General features: G+C 43.5%; 1 protein-coding gene across 2 annotated transcripts in view; it reads right to left on the reverse strand.

Annotated features, from left to right (window-relative positions):
* Positions 1-2,775: 2,775 nt before the first annotated feature.
* Positions 2,776-25,741, reverse strand: part of LAMC2 (laminin subunit gamma 2) — a 56,959-nt gene continuing 33,993 nt past the window's right edge. Inside the window, exons 6-23 of one of the 2 annotated variants that reach the window (XM_037825197.1) lie at positions 25,427-25,549; positions 24,401-24,590; positions 21,998-22,110; positions 20,851-21,069; positions 20,048-20,230; positions 19,120-19,365; positions 16,977-17,122; positions 15,789-15,942; positions 15,258-15,463; positions 14,027-14,106; positions 12,917-13,066; positions 11,770-11,914; positions 10,843-10,992; positions 10,196-10,310; positions 9,068-9,267; positions 7,252-7,410; positions 7,060-7,159; positions 2,776-4,156 (exon numbers count right to left, since the gene is read on the reverse strand). In XM_037825197.1, coding sequence (XP_037681125.1) covers positions 3,903-4,156; positions 7,060-7,159; positions 7,252-7,410; positions 9,068-9,267; positions 10,196-10,310; positions 10,843-10,992; positions 11,770-11,914; positions 12,917-13,066; positions 14,027-14,106; positions 15,258-15,463; positions 15,789-15,942; positions 16,977-17,122; positions 19,120-19,365; positions 20,048-20,230; positions 20,851-21,069; positions 21,998-22,110; positions 24,401-24,590; positions 25,427-25,549 — 2,933 coding nt within the window. In that variant the 3' untranslated portion in view covers positions 2,776-3,902. Of the gene's footprint in view, positions 4,157-7,059; positions 7,160-7,251; positions 7,411-9,067; positions 9,268-10,195; positions 10,311-10,842; positions 10,993-11,769; positions 11,915-12,916; positions 13,067-14,026; positions 14,107-15,257; positions 15,464-15,725; positions 15,943-16,976; positions 17,123-19,119; positions 19,366-20,047; positions 20,231-20,850; positions 21,070-21,997; positions 22,111-24,400; positions 24,591-25,426; positions 25,550-25,741 lie in introns of both variants that reach the window. The other variant, XM_037825196.1, reaches the window with a different exon arrangement.

The following is a 25,741-nucleotide window of genomic DNA, read 5'->3' on the forward strand; positions in this document are numbered from 1 at the left end:
TGGCTCCTTGATGAAGGTAATTTATGAAATAAAAATATAGTTGTGGAAATTAAAAACTTGACTAACTTCCTGGCATAAAAGACCTCAAGTAAGACAAAAAATTTTAAGCCCACAATTTGTTTTGGAAATGTAAACAAAATTGAATAATTTGCTAATTGTTCAATCCTGCTGTGACTGTTGGTTCTTATTCCATCTTCAGTTGTAACACATATCCTGTACTGGTTTAGGTCTAAACTGAGGTTGTTATTGGCTAATAATAGCCATGATTCAGAAGATGAAATAGCAATTCCCTGTTAGTCCTGCTAATTTAGGCCAATCAGGTTTAGCTGTTTGTCCAGTGAGTTTTGTTTTTTACAAAATCATTTTTGTTCTTAGTAAGCTTCTTGTTTAAAATTGAGATTAGCCAGCTTCATGTGTATGTATGTGGGTTTGGTGGCACAAACTCACCTGCATAAGCCTTGCATATTGATTACTTGGATTTATGTTTGCTATTTTGTTCACAAAGTTAAATGCTGGGTTTATCTCTGATCTGAGAGAATACAACAGTGAGAACTTGTTTAAAATCACATATAAACTCTGGTATAATTTACTAACTTACATTAATATATAAATATAGAAATGTATGAATTAACATGCATATATGTATACACATTTCAGCCCCTATGATTCAGATTTTGGAATTTCTTGGGAAGTTCCACATAGCCAACAGTACAATGAAAGCTGAGAGAAATACTAAACTGTGCTTTTCAGTTGGGAAAACTGAATAACAGCAAGAATCCATAACATTCCTATAGCTATGCAAAACATTGAAAGAAGACACAATAAACATATTTCTGGTCCTTGAACCTTGGTCCAAACATTGGACATTACTAAGTATCTTCTTACCCTTTTCTCTAGCCTCCCAAGAGTACTGAAGAGAAACCACATCCTGGGATAAGATCAGAAACACTTCTGCTAAGGAGAAGTTGTAGTCTACGGGCAGTTTCATTTCTATGCTTCTCTCCAAACAGAAGTCCCTATGAGTCAAAGTAGATGACGATGTGTGTAATAGCCTACTAATAGCATAGTAAATCAGAAACTCTCAGAGAAGTATAAGAAAGTTTTCCATCACAAAATACAAATACTGATGAGAAATTGGAAGGACAGCTCCCTGAAGTTTGCATGGTCTAATATGTGAAGATGGGCAACAAGAAGCTAGGTCCTTGGAAGGCTATCTCTAATCCACATGCCTCTTTCATTTCTCAGGGGCAGACTGTCAGGTCCTCAGACATGAAGGAATAATTTCTATACCAATGGGGTCCCATGAGTGACGTTTCCACTCCCCATCTCTATTCAGGAGTCATCTTCCATTTGTCAGGGAAGACATTCTCAGGACTTTCTTTATGATCTGTCCCACTGAGAAATCCTTTCATTATCACATGTACCTTATTCATTAATTAATGGGATCCCTTACCAAGTTCCCTAAAATATATACTGTCTGATCCTACATTTGGCCGAGACAGGTAGCCATTCACCATTGATGTACACTCCCCTTCCGTAGTGTGGAATTGTCACAAGAGCAGTGGCTTCTTAGCGAAGGACCACATTTGCCACATCCCTTGTAGTTAGATGTGATCATAAGACTGAGTTCTTGGAATGTGAAAAGTGATGGCAGCCCTTCACAGGACTTGCCCCCAAAACCTCCCACATGGCTCCTTTGTCTTTCCACTGGGTTGGAATGGGGACCACCCCCAGAGCAACGTTATAAGTCCCTGATAGGAATATGTGGAGGGTCACCCTGCCAATCGGCTCTCCACACAGTCTGTTATAGGAGCAAATAAGAAGTATCTATTGTGTTTAAGTCATTGCACATTTTTGGATCTTTGTGATACAGCGGTTAATCTATTCTAATTAGTGCAAATACGTTTTCTGGGCACTAGTTGCTAATTACCATGAGAGATTTGTAGGATGTGTGATTGTGTATTCTAAGACAGGATTTATAAACTCCCTTTCACAGAAGACAAAGCAAAATGATCAGACCTGGTAGATTTGGGGGAGAGAACGTGAACAGACGCAGAATTCTTTCCTTAGCCACTTGGGTAAATGGCCAATTCTGGGCTAATATTTTTTAACTCATCAAAAAGTATGACAATGTACCACAAACAATTGATTTTATCTTCATTTTATAGCTGATGAAAAACAAGACAAAAACATTAATTATTCCCTTAACCCCAGCTTGAATTATTCCAGAAATAAATCCTTCTTCATACGTAGGAGATAGCACCTGTTTAAATCTGGTAAGTTGCCTTCCTGTTTGAAAAGGGCAAAACAAGATTCTCATAAATAGGAATTGAAGATGATAAATCTGGGACCCAATGCTATTTCTGTGGCATTTTAGTTTCTATGGCTCTAGTACCCCTTAGGCTGAGAGCTTAAATCAGAAACTGACCACAGGCATCTAGTGATCGTTCTTTATTTAAAAATGTGTCCATGAAAAGCCAAGGAAGCACAGAAGTGAGGCAGCACCAGTCTTCCAAGCCAAGGTGGAAGAGCCTCTGGTTTCTTCAGCAATTCCCGCTGGTCTTATCATGACTCAACAGTCTGTTGCAATCACTTGTGAGAAAGATGCAGAGTGACAGCTGGAATTCAGAGAAGTGTGCACAACCCAGACCCATCTCGCTTTGCCAAAACCCAAGTGCCCCCATGGGAGTTTCTTGCAACACATATGTTCTGTTGAGAAAAGAGGTTGCAAAGCAGGGGTTACTTCAATAAACACAGCTTGTGATGAACAAGATCTGTAAATTTAAATTTATTTTTTTAAATGCTCATCTTCCTCATTAGACAGTCAACTGTATGAGGTCAGAGACTAGGTCACCACTGTGCCCCCAGCCCCCGGCACATAGTGGGTACTCAATAAATATTTTTTGTAAGGATGGATGGAAGGATGGATTCTACCCAGCTCAAGTGTGGGTAGGAACATTCTCTGCTAAAGAAAGAGAGAGAAAAAGAATAAGGTAAAATACATAGACGTGTATAATTTTTTACTGTTTGAGGAGTGGGATTGAAGTAGGATTGATTAATCTTCTAGAAAATTTCACCTCTTTCAATGACCAGGCCACATACTTCTATCAATTTGAAACACAAAAGTATATGCCTTCCCAACGTCAGCTTTACTGGTAGGAAATGCTTTAATAAAAATGCAGTCTTTCAATTGCCATGGCATCATGAGGAGAAGGGATGACACTCCCAGATCCAGAAGAACAAGCAGGTGACAGAGCACCAGGTACCCCTGCTCCAAATGGGCCTTCCTTACAGCTCCTGTCTCCATCACTGCTCACTTCATCCAGCTTGAAGTTGGAGGACATATTAATGTACCAGTGGTAGGTGGAAGGACCTCTGATAAGCAAGAAGCTTGCATTGGACAATGTGAGGCAACAGTATTTTACTGGCCACAGTGTGAACTGGATTTCACTCTCTCTTCTGGCATTCAGAAGAAGTTTCTTCCATGGGCAAAATCAAAAAAATATTCCTTTGGTTACATTACTCAAAGAATAAGCTGAGTATAACCCAGCAGCTCTTGTCCATACTCCAGGACTCACAGTTTATGACTATTCTGAGGCAAACATTTGCCCATGTTGTTTGTCCTTCCATCCAGTGTACTCTTTGGGATCCAGGTCCTTGATCGGTCTCACATGCAATACTATTTGCCTTGCTACCCAGCATCAGGAAGCAAATAGTATCACAGTAGTGCAACAAGACATCTGCCTGGTCAAGATATCAAGGATGGGGCCAGGTTCAGTTGACCCAAGCATGCCCATTCAACATGTTCAAATGTCCCCATCCCACCCCACCCACTTGAGATGGCTCCTGAGCCCTGGGATCTGTGTCCCAAAGACCTCTGTTGAAAAATCTCTATGGGAGGTTTACTGTTGCTCAAGATCCTGGGTGTTGTAGCAGCCTGGGGGTAGGTTGTCCCTAATGTTCTCCAGGTTCTTCACATCAGCCAGAATCCCATCTATGCTTGCCTCCAGGAAATGGAGTTGGCCCTTCTGTCGACGTGCCCTCTCTTCCAGCTCTGACATCAAAGGTCGCAGTTGGCTATTGATCTGGGTCTTGGCTCGGAAGAGCTTCTGCTCCAATAAGATAAGCCTTTCTTCATCCACACTATCGGGCTGATCTATTTTAGGGAATGGGAAAGGAGTTAACATAGAAAAGTTGTGGTCAGATTTCCTTGAACACAGGTGGGCTCTTTCCTACCCTTAACTAATTCTTGTTTCTACCTGCCCAGAGAAAATGGCATACCATGCATTTAAAATGATTTTAAATTAAAAAATAATCTGGAAAAAGCTCTGAGGACACTAGCTGATTTAATGAGCTGTGAATGGTCCAGTTCAAACCCTGAGCTCTCGAGTTCAGCAATATGAAGACTGAGTTTTCCCTTTCCCATTCGGGTCAATAGTTCATGCTCTGAAAAGATGACAGCAAAAGGTCATAGAGGACTGAGCACTGTCCAAGGTGTCTGCCCAGCTCAGTTCACCCCTAGGACCAGAGTCCACTCCAAATTATGTTTACCAAAACACCCGTAGGAAATATTTTGCTGTTTTCTATTAGAAGACCTTTAGAAACTGGCTGGGCTTCAAGGTTTATGGAGGCCAAGGTATGCTTTGCTATGTGGGGGATGGATTCCAGCTGTTAGGAAATGATGCAAGACTTCATTCTGGCCTGAATCAGTGGGAATCTGGCTAAATACTAGTTTATTTCCAATATGAAATTAGGACACATTATTTGTTCGGGTATGTTTTACTCATAAGTTATCTAAAACTAATGTCAGCTTGAAGGTTAGCTGACTAGACTGGTTTTGTTCAAATAGACTTGAGTGACCCTCAGTCAATTCAAATCCAAGGTCAGTCTGCCTCATACATCTGAGCTACAGTGGTGGTATTTGACTGCATGAGTTTTTTTAAAATTATACTTAGAGCAATTAATATTTTACTGTTCATAGACTCAAGGGGTGCAAGTAGAATGCAAACAACACCATAATAAGAACATTTATACAAAGGATCTGTTCTTCACCTGGGGGCAGGGGAAAATTCAAGAATTTAGAATTCTATGACATGCTGAGAAAATTAAATAAGTGTGGAGACAAAACAACCATATCCATGGGGAGGCAGCATGAGCTTCTAGAAAAGAGCATGAGTATTTGGGACAAAGAAACCACAGTCCGGTTTGAATCCTGCCTCCAAGGGTTACCATGTGACCTCAGAGTCATTAGGAACCTCTCTGAGCCTCAGTTTACTCCTCTGTAAGATAAAACAATAAATCCCACCTCATAGGACTTTTGCAAGATTTAAATGCTATCACACCATGAAAACACTTGGCACGGTGCGTTACCTGTAGGAAATGTCCAATAGTTCCCACCTACCCAAATCTTCCCACTCTCTTGTTTTCTCTTTAAAGGCCCCATTTGTTTCATTATCTTTTTCAGAACACTACACAATGCTGCTAAAATCTCAACGAGGGAGTTTTTGTTTTGTTTTGTTTTGTTTAACCCTTAGATGGTATTTTATTCCTTTGGATCATAAGCAGACCCATTAGTCTGACAACACAGACAATATTGGTCTCTCAGGATGATGATGACACTCCACAGAAAAATCAGGTTTTACAGTCATTCTATTGAACTGGAAAAGCAGAGTGAGGCCTCTTCCTGATGTTGTTAGATGTATGACCTAATCCCTAGTTCTATATCTGCACTAGTGCAAGCTGGGTAAAAAAGACCAAATGAGGGTTTGCTATCAGTTCCACCTAAACCCAAAATTTTAGTTGAAATCAGTTTCTTTTGGGAATGACTGTGGGGAAACCCTTTTTACCCTAAAATTCTGCACCCATCTTGTGGACCTGCTCTCTTTACATTTCTTCTGTGATATCTACCAGAGAGCTCAAAATCTTTCAATTAGTTACATCCAGGTATAATTGGTTTAGGGGAGGAACAGGCAGCAGAATCAGCAAATGATTCTTGCCTTCACAGACTGGAAAATCTTCTTTTACATCCCTCACTCCTATCACTTCTAGTGCCTCAGACCATGCTCCCATCATCTCTCTCCTCGGTTATTTAACAAATATCCTAAGGGAGTTCACCCGTGCCTTCTGCCTAACTCCCCTTCAAGCTCTCTCCTTCTCAGGTGCCCTGGTGATCTTTCTGAAATATACAGCGATGATGTTATCCCTCTGCTTAAAACCATTCACTGACTTCTCAGAATTGTTGGGAATTGAATCACGTACCCCACAAAAGACCCATTCAAGTCTTAATCTATGTTCCTGTAGGTGTGAACCCATTTGTAAAGAAGATGACCTTTGATGATATTATCTAAGGGATGGACTCATTTGTGAATAGGATCTTATTTAGATGAGACTAAATTGAATCAGGGTAGGCCTTAATCCATATGTCTGGAGTCCTTATAAGGCAGAGGAAATTTGGCCAGTCAGTAGGATCCAGAAGTCAGAAGAAGCCAGAGAATGAAGCAGATCGCCACGTGACAGAGGCAGAGTTGCAACCAAGGAACTCCAAGGATTGCAGCAAGCCAGCATCAGAACACTATAGACTCCCAGAGAAAGCATGGCCTGTTAATGACTTCATTTGGGACTTGTAGCCCCCCAAACCATGAGGCAATAAATTCCTGTCGCTTAAGCCAACCAGCATATGGTATCTGCCACGGCAGCCCTGGTAAACTAAGACAAGGGTCAAGTCCAGATTGCTTAGCAGGGCCCTCAAGCTGCCCAGTCTTCTCCTTAGCTGTGAAGTTCCCTGAACCTTCCTCCCTGCCTTGCCACCCCCCAGTCCTTTGACCCACAGACCTCCATTACCAAGGGTGAATGGTGCTCAGTGATCTATCTTAGAGATGGTAAAACAGAGTCCAGAAACTATAGTGACCTGCCCAAAGGATCTGGGGCTGGAGACAAATCAAATTTCCTCATACCCTTAAGGAAAGTCAACACTCCCATTCATTGTGGTTAGATTATAGTGAAACTTTGTGGGGAGAAACCTGGGGCCAGCACTGGAGGGAGACTGGATGTTGCACATACCTATTAGGTGTAGGATGCCGTCCAAGGTCTTGAGTGTGTCTTGGATTGCAGACCCAGCATTCTTGGCTCTGGTATTGACTCTTCCGGCTTCCGTAATCACCTGAGGCAAATAAATAGAAAGCCAGTCTTGCAAGGGTGTCTCCCATTTTGGCAAGATTAAGGGATATGCCGTGGAAAACAACAGGAACTCACCATCTGCACAGCATCCATATCCGTATCAAGCTCCAGCTCCTTCCTTGCCAGCACTCCTTCCACTTCCCTCATCTCACTCTTTAGAGTGGCCAGTCCTTTCTCCATGGCCAAGGCTCCATCTGCTGTCACATTGGCTTCCAAGTTCAGACTCCCTATCTCCTGGGAGAAGAAAAGGAGCCAGGAACGGAAGGAGAGATAGGGGTAAGGCATGAAAACATCCCAGAGACAACTGCAGAAAAAATACAGCTGCATCTAGGCCCTGATGGAATAAGTTAGATGAACAATGAGAGAGTCAGACTTGGGGACACACCCTGTCCCAAGCTCTGTATCAAACAAGTTAATTTGGGGGTCTGTCTCTTGGGACTAGAAGGGTCAGCAGTGAGACACTGCTTCCCTCTCAGTTCAATGCTCACCAAAATGATGGATAGAACAGGAACCATTTGGGAAAACTCAGAGGATGAGAAACTCACATAATTTTCTGTCATATTTCTTTCCTGCCACAGTCTTTCAAATGACTTTACTAGGATTGCTGAGACAGTTGAGTTTAGGGTGCAGAGAATGAACAGAGTATAGCTTCGGGTGTTTATTTTTGTAAGGACAAAGCTCATCAATGTCCTTATCAATAAGCTATTGGGGTGTCTCTATGCTAGGAGCTGTACAAAGGGGAGGCACATGGAACACTACCTTCAAAGGAATTAAACTTAGAAATTGTTTTCACAAGTTACCAAGTGGTCCATGAGTGAAGCCAAGTGTCCAGATACCAAGAGTTCCCTTAGGGCTTTCTCTCTAGAGTTGCATAAGCTTTCTAGAATTCATGACTAAACAACAGCTGAGAAGCACTCCTTCTACAATGGGGTTTACTACATGTGTTATAAAGGTGACTCATATGTCTCCTCCCATTACACTGGATGCTCCCTGAAGGGAAGAACTAGGTCTGTGGCATCTCTATATCCCCGTACCAAGCAAAGTGCTATGTACAGTAGAAGGAAAGACAAAAACAAATAAGCAGGCAGAGCCTAGACATAGGACGTAGACAGTGACAAGGGATCTAGAACTCCAGAATCTCATACCCTGAAATCAAGACATTGATGATAGCTGTTATGGGTCAAATTGCCTCCCCCTAGATGGGATGTTGAAGTCCTAACCTCCAGTACTTTGGTATGTGACCTTATTTGGTAATAGGGTTGGTGCAGATAGAATTAGTTAAGATGAGGTTATGCCAGAGTAGGGGGGGGGCCCTTAATCCAATATGACTGGTGTCTTTAAACAAAGAAGAGAAGAGACACTGAGACAGAGACCCAGAGAGCAGAAGGCCACGTGAAGATGGAGGTAGAGACTGGGGTGATGCAGCTGCAAGCCAAGGACTGCCAAGGACTGCCAGCCACCACTAGGAGCTGGGAAGAGGCAGGAAAGATCCCCACCCCCACCCACTCCATCAGGTTTCAGAGGGAGCTCGGCCCCGAGACACCTTAATTTTGGCCTTCTAGCTCCCAGAACTGTGAGACAATACATTTGGTTATAAGCCACCAAGTTTGGGTAATTTGTAACAGCAGCCCTAGGAAACTAACACAATAGCCTATATAACAAACAATCCTGGGTGATTCCTCTCCTGGTGGTGTCCTACAAGGGGAGCTGAAAATGGGCAGGTCCAGGGCCCAGGCAATTACAGCCCCATGAATCAATACCACACAAGGCCAGCCACATGGATCTGGGGCCACCGTGGACCATGGCGGGATTCTGAGCCAACACGAGCCCAGTGCTCTCTCTTTACACCACCTTGCGAGATGCACCCAGCCACATCTTGGTTTCTCTTTACCTCTTCTATCTTGCCAAAAATCTCCAGGGCCTCACGAGCCGCATTCTTTGCCCGCTGGGCATCAGCTGCAGCACTGCCGAGGGCCGCCTCTGCTTGTTCAGTCTTGTCACTGGCATCTGCAACCTTCTGGCTGATGTAGGAGAGTTTCTTCATGGCCTCTTCAGCTTCTGCTTTTCTGTCTTCAACCTGCAGGTCAAACTCTGAAATGAAGCAAAGAGAACATTGCTATGAAGATGAAAAATAACTTGCAAATGAGTGAAGGCGGCTGAAGTTTTTAGGAAAAATTCCTGAGAGTGTTATTACTACCCTGGGGTGAGGGTGGTGGTGGGGAGTTGTGGCTGGAATGACTCTTATCCAGGAGAAAGCATCTTAAAGGAGGCATTCAAAAAGCCATATTTAGTCCTTTGCTTAAAGAAACTGACAATCAGCTTGCCCTGGGTCCTCACCACTGCAAGAGTATTAAGACCCCAAAATGGATCAGCAGCAGGTGGAATCTTTGAAGCCCCAAACTTGAAGCCAGAGTCTAAAACCATAAGCCACCAAAGATGTAGGAGGGGCTTAGGTACAACAGACACAGAGGTCATTTCTGTGGGGAAAAAAAAAAATCCCAAGAGTTTAAGAATACCTGTCTTTCGTTCTTTAGTGAAGAAGAACAAAACTTTAACCAAACCTCTGCAAGGCACAAACCTAAGTCTCCTGGGACCCAGGTGCTGTGACAAAGCTTGCTATGTCACCACCACAAAGCAATCATATTGGTTCCATATTGGAACCAACCCAGCAACAAAAGAAAAGGGAAAACATCTGTTCAGTTGTGGGATGTTGTATCTGAGAGGGACCTTATTGATCACTTTAGTTCAAATTTTTCCCTTTAAAAAGGCTACCATGACTTGCCTATGGTCACACTGCTAGGTCAACTGGGACGTATGACCCAACAGAGATCAGAGCCCAAGGCTTCTGACTTATAGTTTAATTCTCTTTCCACTATCAAATATTAACAAACTTTTTTCTTTAGAAAAATATTTGTTAAGCATCTATTAATATTGCAATTTACCCATACTTGTAGAGAGAGATGATGATTCACAGGAAGTATGGTTGTACCTCAAGTCACCTCAGCCACAAGCTACTCACCTCTGAGGTTTTTTAAGATGTGCTCAACTTCATAAAAAGTGGCATTGCCCATCCTTAGTGCCTCTTGAGCTCTGCTTTTAGCAAGGTTGGCACGAGAAAGCAGCTGATCTGATTTCTGTAAATAGGCAGGCAGAACAAGATTAGAGTAAATGTAACATACACCCAGGAAATGCATTCCTGCTAACAAAATCACCCCAACACATTTCTCTTTGAGATGACAGAGTTCTGTAATTGATTGCAGAATCTAGGGGCACTGTAGCAAACCCTTCTACAATGTGGGACAGAGTGAACTTTATAATCCAATGATACATCCCATATAGAGAAGAGCCTCAAGCTCTAGTTCACTGTCAGGGACATGAAAAGTTTTGCAAAGCTTACTTTTAAACTCTCAGTACTTCCTGGAGCAGAGCTAGGACACAGACCTCTGCCCAAAATAGCTCCTAGGAGATCTGGGTCCTATTCCTAGGTTTGAGGGCTGATTCACTGAGTGGAGCTGAGCTAATTACACCAAGGTCTCTGTGTCTCATTTATTGCCTATGTAAGGAGTGGCACCATAATCTTCAGAGAACTTTCGATGGTTCCTCTTGCCAAGTTTATTTACTTGGTAGGCACTGAATACATGAGTGAAGGAATTGAGAAAAGGATACCTGTCTCTCATTCTTTCCATTCTGCAAGAGCTTCTGGGTTTCTTCTTCCCAGCTTCCCAGATTGCTTTGCACACGCTTGAACTCATCTGTGCGCCTGGTTACCAGGCTTCTGAGAGAATCAGCTTTTTGTTTAATCCTCTTTGCTTCTCCCTGAGAGTCCAAAGAAATGAATGAGTCTAACTTTCCATTCTCCAGTTACCACACCAGCCTTCTTAGGACGTGACATCATTGTTTGAAAACAGCAACAGCCTTAAGAAACCAAGAAAATAGTTACTAGTCATCCAGGCCCAAAGCCTAATAGAAATGAGGCAATGAAAGTCAGGCGGCGGATCCTCCAAGAGTCACACAGTCTATGTCTCTGTTTTATTGTGTGTGGAGAGGTGATAAAATTTTGTGTGTTAGTTTATGTATTCATGGAACCTGTGTTTGTGGGACTCTTTGTGAGTGCTTTTTGCTGTAGGTAGAAAGCTGCATCTCCTTAATCCAAGTTTGGAACAGTTAATGGAATTGATAGATAGAAACAATGCAAAACTTTTAAGAGGAACAAAAGTCTTCTGAATGGAATGATTTTTGAAATCTATCATTTAGGGAGGCTGTACATCAACAGATGTGCTATAGGTTGGAGCCAGGTGTAAACGTCAAGCTTTATAATACTTTCCTATTGATTTCCAGTCTCCAGAACTATGGAAGAGACATAAAAATATTACCCACTAGTAGGCTGAGAATGGGCCAAGTTCTGTTCAGAGATCAGGACCAGGGTTTAAGAGCAATGAAATGAAAAATGAGAAGGGTAAATACTTTCTAATCTAAAGCAAGAAAGGTCAGCATGTAGAAAAAGTCAAATGGTTGAGTGGTATCATGGAATCCCCAGAGAAGAAAGCATTTGTGATCCTTCTGTACATCAAAAATATAGTTAGATACCCTCACCTGAAAGGACTGATCTTTGACTCCCTGAAGCTGAGACACTGAATCGAGGAGGCGGAGACTATGCTGGTAAGAACTATCTGCTTCATTGTCAGTTTGAGTGGCCTCCCTGGACAACTGCTGGGCCAGGGACTTGGTTTTTTCCAATCTGCAGGAGTAGGGGGAAAAAGGACCTTGAGAATTCACTCTTTATAGAAAAGCAAAAATCCACTCTGTTGTTTAAATGTATGAAATACACAGAAGAATCAAACAAGTTTATATGTAAGATATGTCTTTCTTTATAAACTAAACATAAGTCCTACAGTTCATACAGGTAGGGTCAAAAGATTTCAACCCAAGTTCCCCAATTCTTGATAATACATTTTTTTATGAACCCCTGTACTGGTGTGGAGCTGTTATGTACCCCACAAAAGGCCACGTTCTTTTAATCCATTCTTATGAGTGCAGAACTATTGTGAGTGGGAACTTTTGATTAGGTTGTTTCCATGGAGTACATGTAACCCACCCATTCAAGGTACGTCTTAATCCCCTTGCTGGAATCCCCTATGAGAGGATAAAAGATGGATGAACACAGAGAGCTCAGAAAAGCTAAGAGAGAAATGCCCGGAGACAGTTTGGAGAGACAGAGCCATTTTGAAGCCAGAACCCAGAAGAGAAGGGCAGCAGAACTCACCATGTGACAGAGGGACCTAGATGCCATCAGCCTTTCTTTAGAGAAGTTATCTACCTGTTGATGCCTTAATTGAGACATTTTCACAGCCTTAGAATTGTAACTTGTAATTTAATTAATCCTCATTGTTAAAGGCCAACCCATTTCCGCTATATAGCATTCTGGCAGCTTTAGCAAACTGAAACCATCAGATATGTTTGCTCACACCCTTCAAACACCACAGAGGGGGACCATGTCTCCAGGCATTGCAATCTCTCAGTTAAAACACAAACTTTACTTAGATTAATCTATCTTTTTTTTCTTTCAGCTTTAAAGACAGCTGTTTTCCCCCAAAGTTAACACTCTCATTCTCTCGTCCCATTCATTATTATCATTACTAATATTTTTTAAAGAAACGTGGTACCCCTTAAGTGTGGTTTGCATTATATCTTGGGAGGATCCAGATTTTATTGGTCCACATGAGGACCCGTAGAAACATACTTTCCCATGAGCCCTTGAACCGCAGAGCCATCCAGGCTGCCGCTTCCCCCTCCTTCACGCAGAGCCTTGCGCACCAGTGAGAGCGCTTGTTTGGAATAATCCTCGGTTTCCCTTGCCAGTTGCTCCATGTTACTGGCTGACTCGACATGGCTGAAAAGATTAAAAACAAAGAATTAGAATTTTAATAGCAAAGGGCTTCCTTTAGATCTTTCACTGAAATGAAGAGAGAGGAGTAAGGGAACTAGTTTGGCTAGAAAAGTCAAACAGAAGTGACCCAAGTAGATGGAAGTGGAGAAACTGACAAGAACCAGCTATTTTTCTGCAGGATGAAAACGCCTAAATCTTATTTCATCCAGGACCCAACAGTTTACCTACTTTCACTGCAAGTCTAAATTGGGCCCACCACTAGAGAACAAAGCCTGTCAGTAAAAGTCCCCCAACTGTGTTTGTCCCTCTGGCTCTAGAAAGCTATAAAAGCAAAGTTCAGGAGACAGCTCATACTGCAAAAATTCAAGCCAGTCCCCTTTTGCTGACTGAATTCCACCTGGGATTAACAGAGCATACCATCTGCTGAGCACTCTGCTAAAAGCAAACCTTTTAAACACGGCAGGATTTATATTCAGAGGTAAGGGCGAATGTTTGGAGGCTGCCTGTGTTTCTAGATTATCACTGGGGCCTTGCAGAGCTGGGTTTCAGGAAGAAGCCCCACCATCACCACCACCACTGCAGACTTGTCCTCCACAGGTTAATACACTACTTGTTGCTACTTGTTCCCAGGCTTGGTGTGGGAGCTGGGAGTCCCTGAAAGCTGCAGAGCATTCTTTTCCAAGGGCTGATTCATTTCACATAGCCTGAGGAATCACATCTGACATATGCCAAAGCCATACTGCGAGTCAGAGAGAAATATGGGAAAGAAATGGCCAGCTCCTGCCAAAAGCCCCTGCCCAGTGGCTACCTAAAAGCCAGGTGGCTAAGAAATGGCTTCAAGGCAGGGAGATGGCTATAAAGGAGCCCAGAAGGAATGAATACAGTGCTTGCTCCTAAATACCCTACAGTCTTGCTCAAGTCTGGTCTTGCAGAAATGTCCTGAAGCCCTCCAATACTGCTCACCTGTCTGCCAATTTCCTGGCCTCCTGAGCCAGACTTTTAAAGCTGTTTGGCCCCACGTAATGCTCCAAGGGAGGAATGTTCTATGGAAAAAAAAGGAGAATTGGTCAAGGCCTCGCACTAAGCAGGTTCAGCCTCTGTCCTGTCAGAAGGGCTCATCTTTTGTCACACAGGATGACACTTCCCTCAAGAGACCCTATTCATCATGATCAGTCCTTTTTTTATTTATTTAAAAAATATATATAGAGAGAATAACAAAGCTCAAAAACAGTCTGTATATAGGTATATTTAAAAATATATACATGTAAATTAATATTTACATGTATATATTTACATGTATATATTTAATAAATATATACATGTAAATCAATTAATTTATATTTAATTAAATATATACATGTAAATTAATACATGTATTAAAAAATACATGTATATATTTTTTGTATGTTTTCAATGTCCAGTAGACTATATATGAAGTTTTAACAGTGGTTGTTTTTTAGTAATTGGATTGTAGGGGAATTTTATTTATTTTCTAAATTTCCTACAATAAACATATTTTCATAATAAGGAAAAGTCAATACATATTATTTTTAAAATAATTCAATTCCTCAGCATGGTATCTTATTTTCTTCCAATTTCCTGTACCCATTGTCTTCTTTATTCAGAAATAAAAGAGTACTTAAACAAATCTCTTCCTCCTACCACACTACCAAACCACATTAATAAGAAAATCATGCTGGAAACAATTTATTTCCCCATTTTAAAACAATCTCTTCATTGGGCTCACTCTTCCTCCCTACCTCCTTTCATCCTTCCTTCCTTCCTCCCTCCCTCCCTTCTTTCTGTCTTTCATTCTCTTTCATTCATTCATTCATTTATGCAGCAAACATTAAGCACAGCCATGCACTGTGTGACTGGTTGAGAATGCAAATATGAACAAAACTAAATCCTGCCTTCTGAGGGCTCTCAATGCACAGAGAAGGAAGAAGAGGCAAGGCTAAGATGAGGATATGGTTAGAAATAAATGAACCAGGGAGAGGAACATAATTCAGGGAAACGGGAAATTGCAGGAGGCCAAAGAACATAAAGAATGAATGTGGCTTTTTCATGGAAGAGAAGACCAACTATCTGCCAGTTACACCAGAACACCTAAGAAACAAAAAGTGAGCCAGTGAGATCTACAGTTCTCCCAGTGCAGCAGTGATTTTGGATACCCCAACCCAGGGAAACCTACAGTGTTTCTCAGGGAAGCTTCGCTTTCCTCCAGGCTCAGGCGCAACTGAGTGATGAGCCTGCGAGTGTCCTGAACTCGGTTCTGATGCTGACTGCCCAGGGCCCGAGCTCTTTCCGCAGTCATCTTGAGATCATTCAGGCGACTCCGGTAGCTGTTCTCTTGGCTCCTTGCCTTGGTCACCTGGAGATTTAGGGCTCTAATAGCACCTGAACACAAAGAAGGAAAAGGGAGAATGAGCACTTTCTAGGTCAGCATGGAGTTATCAAACATAACAGAGGACGGAAAAGTGACTTTGCTTGGCTTATGGTCAAATGGTAAAAACCCGAGGTATGAATGCATGCAACTGCTTTTTTATCTCCATCATTCAGGCCCCAGGAAAAGATCCCAGATGACCAGTCCTTCCACCTCTGCGGGGGCTACACAGAAACACTTGCTGAACGCATACCCGCAGAAGATTCTGTGACCTACTGCAGTAGTTCTTTCTAGGACACTGAATTTTCTCCTGTCTGAAGGGAAGTTGGCCATCATCACCTTCTGAAATCTGGGCTTCTCTCAGAATGTCCTGAAGGGCCTGCTCCGCCTGCTGCATCTTGCCTTCCAGCTCTGGATGGGCCACTCCTCCACCACCCTGCACCTCCGAAATCAGGGCCTCCAGGCTCTGAAGCTGCTGCATAAACTGATCCATCTGAAACCAGGCAGGAAAGAGGATCGGAACAGAAGACAGAGATCACAATCGAATATGGGTACCCCAGTGCTCAGAGCTGAAGCTCACAAATGCTTGCCCTGTCATAACGGTTAAGAGTTTAGACTCCGGAGCCTAGATTCCCTGACTTTGAATACTGGCTCCATTATTCACTATCTGTGTGGCCTTGGGCATTCACTTTTTCCACCCATAAAATGGGGATACTACTACTTCTACTTCATACAGCTATTACATGGGCTAAATTAATATTTTTCAAGTACTTGGAACAGTGCCTGGCAGAGAAAGGGTCACAGAAGGTTTGTTAATTAGACAAATAAAAAAACAGGTTGAGTTTGCTGTACATTTGGGGTTCTGCTTGGGCCTTTTCCTCCCGTACTCCTCACCCCAGTGAAATATTAATAATAAGAAGTTTGTTTTTCTCTGGAATTTGGAATGAGGAATTTCTGGAGGCCATTCTTGTCTGACCAGCCTTGACACCTTCTGGACTCCTCTTACCATTTACATTTTCATGTTTTTTTCTTTGTCTCCCCCCACCAGACATCTCTTGGAAAAAGTCCAGCCACAAGGTTCAATAATATAGTAAAACGATCCCTGAACTCAGAGTCATGGAACATGGGTGGGATTCCCAGTTCCACCTGGCCATGTGACTGTGAAAAATTACAAATTTTCTGAGGCTTTGTTTGCTCATCTAAAACTAAGGTGAGAATGATTTTCCTCCCCACTTGACTATATTATCATCAGTACCAAATGGGATAGCATCTGCAAAAGGAGTTTTGAAAATGGTGTACATCAGACATAAATATGAAGTATGATTACTATGATGCAGCAATTGTTTTTAATACAGCGATGTTGAAAGGAAGGAAAATTCACCACCACCACAGCCTCACTTCCAGGAGAGGAGCACAGCCTTAGATCTATGAGAGGACCACCTAGGAGATTACAAAATTCTTGAGGAGGTGGTGGGGGAGGGATGGGGGAGAGAAGATGGGGGAGGAGGCTCCGCCAGATGTGCACACCTGAATCTTCACTTGATCATAGCAGGCTGGACAACTGGTTAATGCTGCGAGCTCACAGCTGAGGCCCCCAAATCCTGGCTTGCAGACACAGCTCCCATCTCTTCTACACTCCACAGGCTCTGAGCCTGCCGGGTTGCAGTTGCATGCTAGAGACAAGAGACAGACAGGGAGCATTCACACCAAGCTAACTTCAGTATCAGGAGGTATGACAAAGATGAAAGGAAGATGGTCAAGTCACCAGTGGAAAACAATCCTTCTTTGCCCTTGTCGGTTCATCTTGTGTGGTTTTCATCTCTTGTTACGTTTCTAAACACATTCTTAAAGAAGATAGGTCCTAGGAGTCATCAGGCAAGTTTGCTTGGTGGGTGTGGATGAAGGTCAACAGTCCCTCCTTTCTGACACTCATTTTCCTCCTCTCCTTAATTGTAAGCCTGTTAGATACTCTGCAGGCACACTGACTTTGCTCACAGAGAAATAATGTTGGCTCTATTACGTGCCAGGCATTGTGAATGTAGACATCTTCTCCCATTTTAAAGATGAAGAATGTGGGCTCAGGGAGGTTGAGTAAATTGCCCAAGTTCACACAGCAAATAAATGGCAAGCTGCAATATGAACTTGGGTGGGTCTGACTTCAATGCTAACACTCTTTTCATTCTGCTATGCTGCTTCTGATATAAGAAATGCAGAAAAGTGATTGAGCATCTACTAAGTGACAGGTTCTATTCCAGGTACTGAGGATTTAACAGTGGGTAAAGGGGTTACAATGAGTCCCTTATGTTGCTCTATCTTCAGTGCTCACAAAACACTCTGTCCATAATATTACCACATATCTAATTGTACTGTAGTTATTTGCATACATATTTGTGTGTCTTCCCTTATTAGAACGTCTTAGTTATCATTATAACCAAAGAATCTAACTCCACATTGGTACACAGGTGTGCTTGATAACAGATAGTTAAGTAAAGAAATACATGGTCTAAAGCCAGTGAAATTCCTATTAATAGCACATTATAGCTAGAATTATACAGAAAGTTGAAAACATGCTTTCTCATATGCTATTTTGTCTTTGCAACCACCTTGAGTTAAATATTATTTGTGCATATGAAGAAAGTGAGGCTCAGTGAGATTAATTTGCATATTCAACATAATGCAATAGGTATGTTCCCAAAACTTGAACTCAGTACTGTTGACGTCAAGTGTGGGCTCTCCCTATTGTGGAGTGCTTTTCAACACATCACTGCTGACCCCTAGGTTGGGGACAGGGCTGGTCTGGCCTAGGAGTCCCCAAGGGATTCATGCCCCAGGCTGTATATCGGTCCTCAGACATTTCCGGGTTGGAGACTCTCTTGTGATCGGGAGCTTGGGGCTCCTTGTCAACCTCTGGGCATCCTAGGAAACCAGAACTCTTCCAAGCTAGTTTCTCAGAACCACTCTGGATCTTATACTAAAGCTTTCCAGATTCTAAGTGCCAGGGCCAATCTGGGGCCTTTGTGACCGAGGGGTGAGTCTCCTCTAGACTGAACTTGCCTCGAGAATATAACTTATGAAGAGGTTTGAAAGGAGAGCTGAGCCGGAGGACTGAGCAGCACATCCATGCTTTGATCTGAAGCAGCACTCAGGAATGCTGCAGGAAAGCTGCTTCTTTGAAGTCAAGTCTCCTTCGGATAACATTTGACTATTACCTTTCTATTCATCAATTACACTGACTTCCTGAGAGGGTCTCTTCAATGACTTTACAGCCCATTTCCCTCCCTGCTTCAGTTGGTTCAGGCCTACATGCCAGTCATTTATTACGCTCCCACGACAGGTTTGGCAGCCACTCCCCTGACTGTCAGCCTCAGGATTGGGCATGGGACACCCCGCCCCCTTCTATCTCCTCTTCCACTTAGGAATGTAAACCTGACCTTTTTCACTTCTTCCACCCAGCTTTAACCCATTCGGGATCCTTTGGCTCTGCTCTAGGCTAAACTGGTCTTGAGGCCTTAGATGGGCAAAAGGTCCAGTCTGTTCACAGGTCTGATTAGTCAGAGAAACCAAAGAAACATCAAGATGATAACTGGCTGATTAGTGAGCTTACATGGACATACACACTCACACACACACACACACACACACACATAGCCTGTCCGGGACACAGTCCTACATCGACACTTGTCCACTGGGTTGGGAGCCAAAGGATCCCCAAAGTAGCCTGCTTTGCACTGGTCGCAGTGGAAGCCGGCCGTGTTGTGGATGCACTTCAAACACTGGCCTGTCAGCTGGTCGCAGTTCCCCAACGCGCTGGGGTCCACGTTGTTGTTGCACTGACAGGGCTGACAGGGCCTCACTGGGCCACGTTCCCCAAAGGGGTCCCCAAAGTAGCCTTCAGCACAGAGCTCGCAGCGGGCACCTGGGAAGGAACAAATGGCCAAGCCTGAGTTATCATCCATTGGCAGCAAGACCAGATGCAGAGGCTGAAAGTAGCAAGTCACCCTCTAGGAGAGCCAGGGAAACACACTCCCACCCCCCACCCTCTACCCCACGGCCCTAGAACAACACTCTCAGGAGCACGCAAGCATGGCAGGGGCTGGCTCTCTCATGTCAGAGTGGGACACAATCTTAGACCCGGCAGCACAGCTAGGAGGCTTCCTGCCAGGTAACTAGCTGGCTGGGAAGAAGTCAGCAGCTCCACACAAGTGCTAAGATTTAGAGCACTATCGCCAAGGATGCTGACGAAGAATGAATTCTTTCACCTGACCAGCAGATGGAGACTGAAATGTACATGGTCACTAAGTTTGCCTTCTTTACCTTGGTTTCTTTACGGAAACTTAGTTAGGCCATGCATTTGGTCTGAAAGCTTTTCTTCATCTGTTAATTAGAACCCCCTGAAAACAGCTTTTTATCTTTCCTCCTATAACTGTGCATTCTGCCCCTGCTCAAGCCACTTCACCTCTTGGACACCTGCAATATTCTTATCTTTAGAAGGAGGACATTTAGATTAACCCTAAGTAATTGTAATTTCCTAGAAATTCCTTGGAGTAGGAGCTATCTGCACAAATTCAGGGCGTGGGGACAGGAAGACGCGGCCTTACCAGTGACCCCCGGGGGGCAGTTGTTGCACACCACCTCCTCTGTCTCGGGCATCACTGAGCAGCTGAACCCATTGTGGCAAGGGCACGGCTTGCAGCTGCGGGGGTCGTGCGGATCATTGTAGAAGCCAATGGGGCAGTCAGCACACTGAATGTCAGGATTTTCATCCCCTGAGTAACAATCCCCTGGGAGACAGAGGAAGAATGGAGGGGCAGAGAAATGAGCAGGATAAGACAAGACATTTCCATTACGATGGATGATGCGTGGGAGTTGGAGCTTGTAGTTCAGAGCCTTCCTTTCTGAAGCCTTTCCCAAAGCCTCTGCACACCTTTGCCCAGTGCCAACACTAAACGAGGGCCGTGACGCTGAATCCCATCCTCACCTCCCATGCTAAGTGGACATACACTTACTTTACTGACCATAACCTAACACCTGTCCCCTGTCCTCCGTGGACTGACACCATCTGTCGGCACATTCATTTAGGCCCTGACATTGCCTTTGATCTCCCCCATACAACCCTTGTAACCCAACACCAACTCCCCCACCCCGCACTGAATCCTGACAGCCATTTCCTGTAATCCAACACCTTTCTCACAACCTGGTGGCATTTCTACAATGAAAAGGATTTAGTGTAATAAAGCACCGTGTCCACCTTCCCTGACTCCAGCCCTACTTTCCTTAATCCTCTCCCATCTCCAGAATGAGTGGAGGCAGAGTCTCTCTTGCACGGCTCTCCTCTTCCATGGGAGACCCCAGTCCCCTGGCTGCAGCCCAGGCCCCCTGGCCCAGGTGTCATTTCACTCACCTGTGTCTGGATCGCAGGCCCCTCCCCCTGGGCAGTTGCATGGACTACAGGTGCCAAAAGGCCCCAGCTTGGCTGAATCTCTTTTGTATCCGGAAGTGCATTCTTGGCAGAACTGCCCCTTGTACCCAACAGGACAGACACATTGTTCAACCCAGGGGGCTGGGGCTCCAGAGACGGGGCGGGCTGAGATCAGGGTCACGTTGTCAATGAACCCAGTACCTGTGATGATAGAGAGAGGACAGGTTGGAAGTGGCAAGTGGTGAGGACTAAAGATCTAAAGTCAGTCCTCTTTGGGGGTTTTATTTTTAACTGCCTATCACAGACAGGTGGGGTTCACTCATTATGCCCCGTGGAGAAGTAGAACAGGTGAGAATAGGCTCTAGAGTCAGAAAAATTGGGGGTTAAATTCTGGTTCCAACCTTATCAACTGTGGGAATTGGGAAAGTCACATAACCTCTCCATGCCTTGTTTCTTCGACTGTAGAAAATAGGTAACAGTTGTATCTGCCTCCTATGTTTGTTACAAAACTTAAGTAAGGTGATAGATGTATTACAATATGCCTGGCACACAGTAAGGCTTCAATAAACAGTTAGTAAACACATTTTTGTCTTCCCTGATCTAGTCTCTCCATCAGTAACACAGAAATGATGTATGCCAGCTGAAAAGCTTATGGAGCTCTGATTTAATAATACTGACTGGGATTAGGAGAGCCCAATACAACAAGTTCATAAAAAGGAATTAACAGTCTATGGAATGATGTCAACATGGCAGCACCATGTAAAATCCCAAAAGGAAAAGCTACTCAAGGAATAAATAAGGCTGTGATGTAAAGGCCATTTCCTAATTAAGGAACCCTGCTTATTGGTTGTAGATTATCTTCTTCAGATAGTCAGCTTTAATCTTCTAAACTCAGAGAACCTTTTAGCAGGTAGCATCATGCATTCTGCATTGGTGCTGACCTCTTTTTAGAGACTTATTCCTTTTTAACTTCTAGAATGGAAAAATACAGATTACACAAAAGACTCTAAATCAAAACCATTAAGTGGTTTATCTCCTTACTTGAGGACTATCACCACCTTAACAGGGAGCTGAAACAAATTAGACTAAAACCCAAGAAGAGAGAAATGAGTTTCTCTTGGTCACTTACTGTATTCTCCATACGTAGCTCGGATCCGGAGGGCTGTGAGGTTCCGCAGTAACCTTCGATATTCAAAATAACTCAGCTGTGGGCTCCAGTTACTGCTTGGATGTTCATTTAACCTACAAAATGAAAAACTTTAAACATCCAACTCTCACTACATCCCTACCCAGTACAAGTCATGCCTGAGGAGCTGGCAGTAGCTGAGGTCCTCCACAGTCCTGTCCAGAGGCAGGCGAAGGACCAGTGGCCACCTATGAAGGCACTGGGAGCTTTCTCACTCCGTTGGAGGGCAAGCTCCACAGGGCGTGATGGATGGCATCCCAAGGGACGTGCTCTAAGTCATCAGAGACCACTTTCTATTCTTGGCCATGCAAAACCTCGTTTCAGAAACAGCTCTGAGTTTAAGAGGCTCTGATCCTAAAGAGCTACGATTCGATTTTGGTCTTGACGCTTAAATGACGTGTTTGTTATAGGGGCGTATTTCACAAACTCCTTCCAAAAGTCAGATTCCACCTTCTACATTGTCCACACCTGACACTTGCTTATTGGGCATGCTAGTGCATCACTCTATCATAACATCAACCTCTGTTCCATTTTTAAAAATAATATATATATCTATACATATTTTTTACTGAAATATGTCTTCCAGGAACAACTGCACCCCTTTCATTTCATTCACTGGTTCATGAAACAAAAGTTTGTGCCAAACACTGTGTTAGGCAAGAGGGTACCAAGCCAGCCAGGGTGAGGGGATCAGAGTCCAGCAGGGGAGGCAGGTGGGAAAACAAATAATTACAGCACATCACAGGGAGTGCTCTAACAAATGTGTGGAGAGGATGCCCCAGAAATGCACAAGAGGTGTCTGCAACTTGACCTGGACTTCTGAGGAGGCTAATACAAAGGAGGAACATGGAAACTGAATCCCAGAGAGTAAGTTCACCAAACCAAGAAAGTGGGAATGGGTACTCCAGGTAGGAGTGCTGCCTGGGTGCATGATTACACTAAGTAGCTCTCAGTTATCTAAGTACACACCTTGTATGTGTATTGCGGATCTTCTTCTCTCCATTCCCACTACCTCTGCCCTGAGGTTGGCTCCCAACAACCCCCACTTGAACCACTGCAAATATACTCCGAAGGTCCTGTTAAGGGTTCTCCCTAAAACATCCTTGGCCCAGTGTTCACATCTAGCATTCACACCTGATCACATCACAGTGTTTGCACCTAGCATTCACACCTGATCGTGTCAGTGTTTGCAACTAGCATTCACACCTGATCCCGTCACTTCGCCACTTACAGTGTTTCAATGGCATTCCATCATCATGCAGGCATTGAAAGGATCTACCCACCTTGATGTGACATACAAGGCCCTCCATCATGGGTCGCTTACCAGCCTTTTTCAACCTCATCTGTCCATCTCCTCTATACATGCTGTGTTCCAGCCCTAAGAATTGCTTGTCTGTTCCCTCCTGCCTTATGCTTTTCTACATCCTCACACATCTGCATATGCTGTTTCCCATTTGTAGATTGTCCTCTCTCTTTTCTCCCTGGGATAGCCCTGTGAATCCTTTCATTCTCAGCCTACTGACTGCCTCCTCTGTGAAGCTTGTCCTGACTCCTCCAGTCAGAGTTTGCTGCAATTTCCTATCTTCCCAATACCTCATGAACAAGCACAACTACTGAAGCAGTTATTATCCCATCATATGCTTGCTTTTTGACATGTTATAATTCCTACTAGACCATAAGCTCTTAGAGAACAAAGACCATGTGTCTTCCTCTTGCTGTCCCAGCCTCTAATGCTGTACTGAGTGCACAGGAGGTACTCTCCCTTCCCTGACTTCTCTGTACACACCTTTAAGCATCCCTATTCTACAAGATAACGTGCAGGCTCCTCAGACACAGACAGGCCTTCCATGATCTCACCCCAACCCTCTCTCTCACCTTATCTCTCACTCTATTCCTCTCCTCCACTCCACGCTCCACTCATGCTCAACTACTTGGAAGTTCCTAAGTGCATGAAACTTCCTCAAGCATAATATTTTCTCTGCCTTGTTAACCTTTCTCCCCTTTCACTTTCATAGAGAGTGTCTCTTCACATTTGTCATGTCTTCTGGGAAGCTTTCTTCGACCACCCCATTGTGGAACAGTTGGACTTTCTACATGTGTTCAAACTAGCTGTGTCTACCTTGCCTCCCTCTTCCACTAAAGATGCTGCACTACCACCTGTTTCTCTTTCTCTCCCATTAGCCCATCCGCTGCTTGAGGGCAGGAATCACGTTTTGACCATGTCTGGCATATAGCAGGTGCTCAAAAAATCTTGTTGAATGAATGAATACTGACTGAGTGAATGCACTAAGAGCTGGACCTTGATCACAGCTTGCTCTATTTGACCCACTTATGTTCTCTTTTTACCTGAAGGTGTAAGTCTTGGTGATCCCACAAGGCAGTGTCTTGCCAAGTGGCAGTAAGGGAGCCGTGATCCGCAGACCAGCACCTTCCAGAACCACGTCGTGGGGTGATGGGTGTCGGCCTCCCCTGTCGACACGGTAGTCAAAAGACAGACTTTGCCCATAGCTCACCTGTTGGTTCCCAAGAAATTTGGCTGTGAAATAGAATTTTAAAAGATTGACATCAGTTGTGAAATTAGAGAAGCAATGAGTGAGCAAGTTTGCTTTAATGTTGGCAATTTCTGTTAGAGACCTATGAAACCCACCTACCACCCTGCCCCAAACCACTGTTGGATACAGGAGGATTATTGAAATGCTTAAAAAAAGGACCTCATTATAAGCAATTCCATCTATTAGATGATTCATAGCATGGTTCTTATGACAAAGTGATGTGTGAAGATCCCAGGTATGTGAGCAAGAGTGCCCTTGGCTGGACAGTGCTTTACAATTTATGAAGTGCCTCCACAAACATCATCACATCTGATGGCAATAATTCTTGGAGGTAGGCATTATTATTTACATTTTACAAATGAGAGAACTGAAATTCAGAGAAGTTAAGAGAACAGCTTGCCCAGGAATCACCTATTAGTTAAGTGTATGAACCAGGATTAGAATTCCAGCTAGAGCTTTTCCCAATACATACTACTAACATATATATTTAACTGAAAAATGTTGAAAGCTTTAAGAAATGCTTTGTTTTTGCTTTTCCATCCATTTCTCAATATATCCACAGATTTAACCACATTTGAATTTCTACTGAGCATGCTTTCTGGGCATTCTAGAAGCTTCCCATTTGGTTAAAATAGGAACCTAGGACTGAGTTTAACCAAGGATATCCAGTTTAAACCAGAGGGTTTAAGCCCTCTTTTCTAGAGATAATGTTGCCCTGAGCAATAAGTGATATGTTTTTCACATTTTCTAATTCCATTTTCTATCCTTATTTCCTGGTCTTTTAAGGTGACTTCTCTAGGAAAAGTTATCTCTTATGTACCAGGAGCCACAAAATAGACAGGATCCGATCGTCGTGCTGAGCTAAACACATCCCGGTGGCGCTGGGACCACTGGAGCTTTGCAGGAGACCCATTTCTTTGGACAGCCTTCCAGCCATCAACATCTGGAACACAAATAAAACCACTGCATTCAGAACAAACCCTCATCGTCTATTGAGTTACATAAGGCAAGACTTGCCCAGGAGTCTTAGGGGTGAGTAGTGAGATTTTCTTAATATTTCCACATTCAAGTACAAACCTCAAAATTCCCAGTGTACTTCTTTTCTTGGGTCTCAACTTCACCCAATCCCACCCCA

This window comes from Choloepus didactylus, chromosome 2 (genome assembly GCF_015220235.1).
Source record: "Choloepus didactylus isolate mChoDid1 chromosome 2, mChoDid1.pri, whole genome shotgun sequence".
NCBI classification, from domain to species: domain Eukaryota; kingdom Metazoa; phylum Chordata; class Mammalia; order Pilosa; family Megalonychidae; genus Choloepus; species Choloepus didactylus.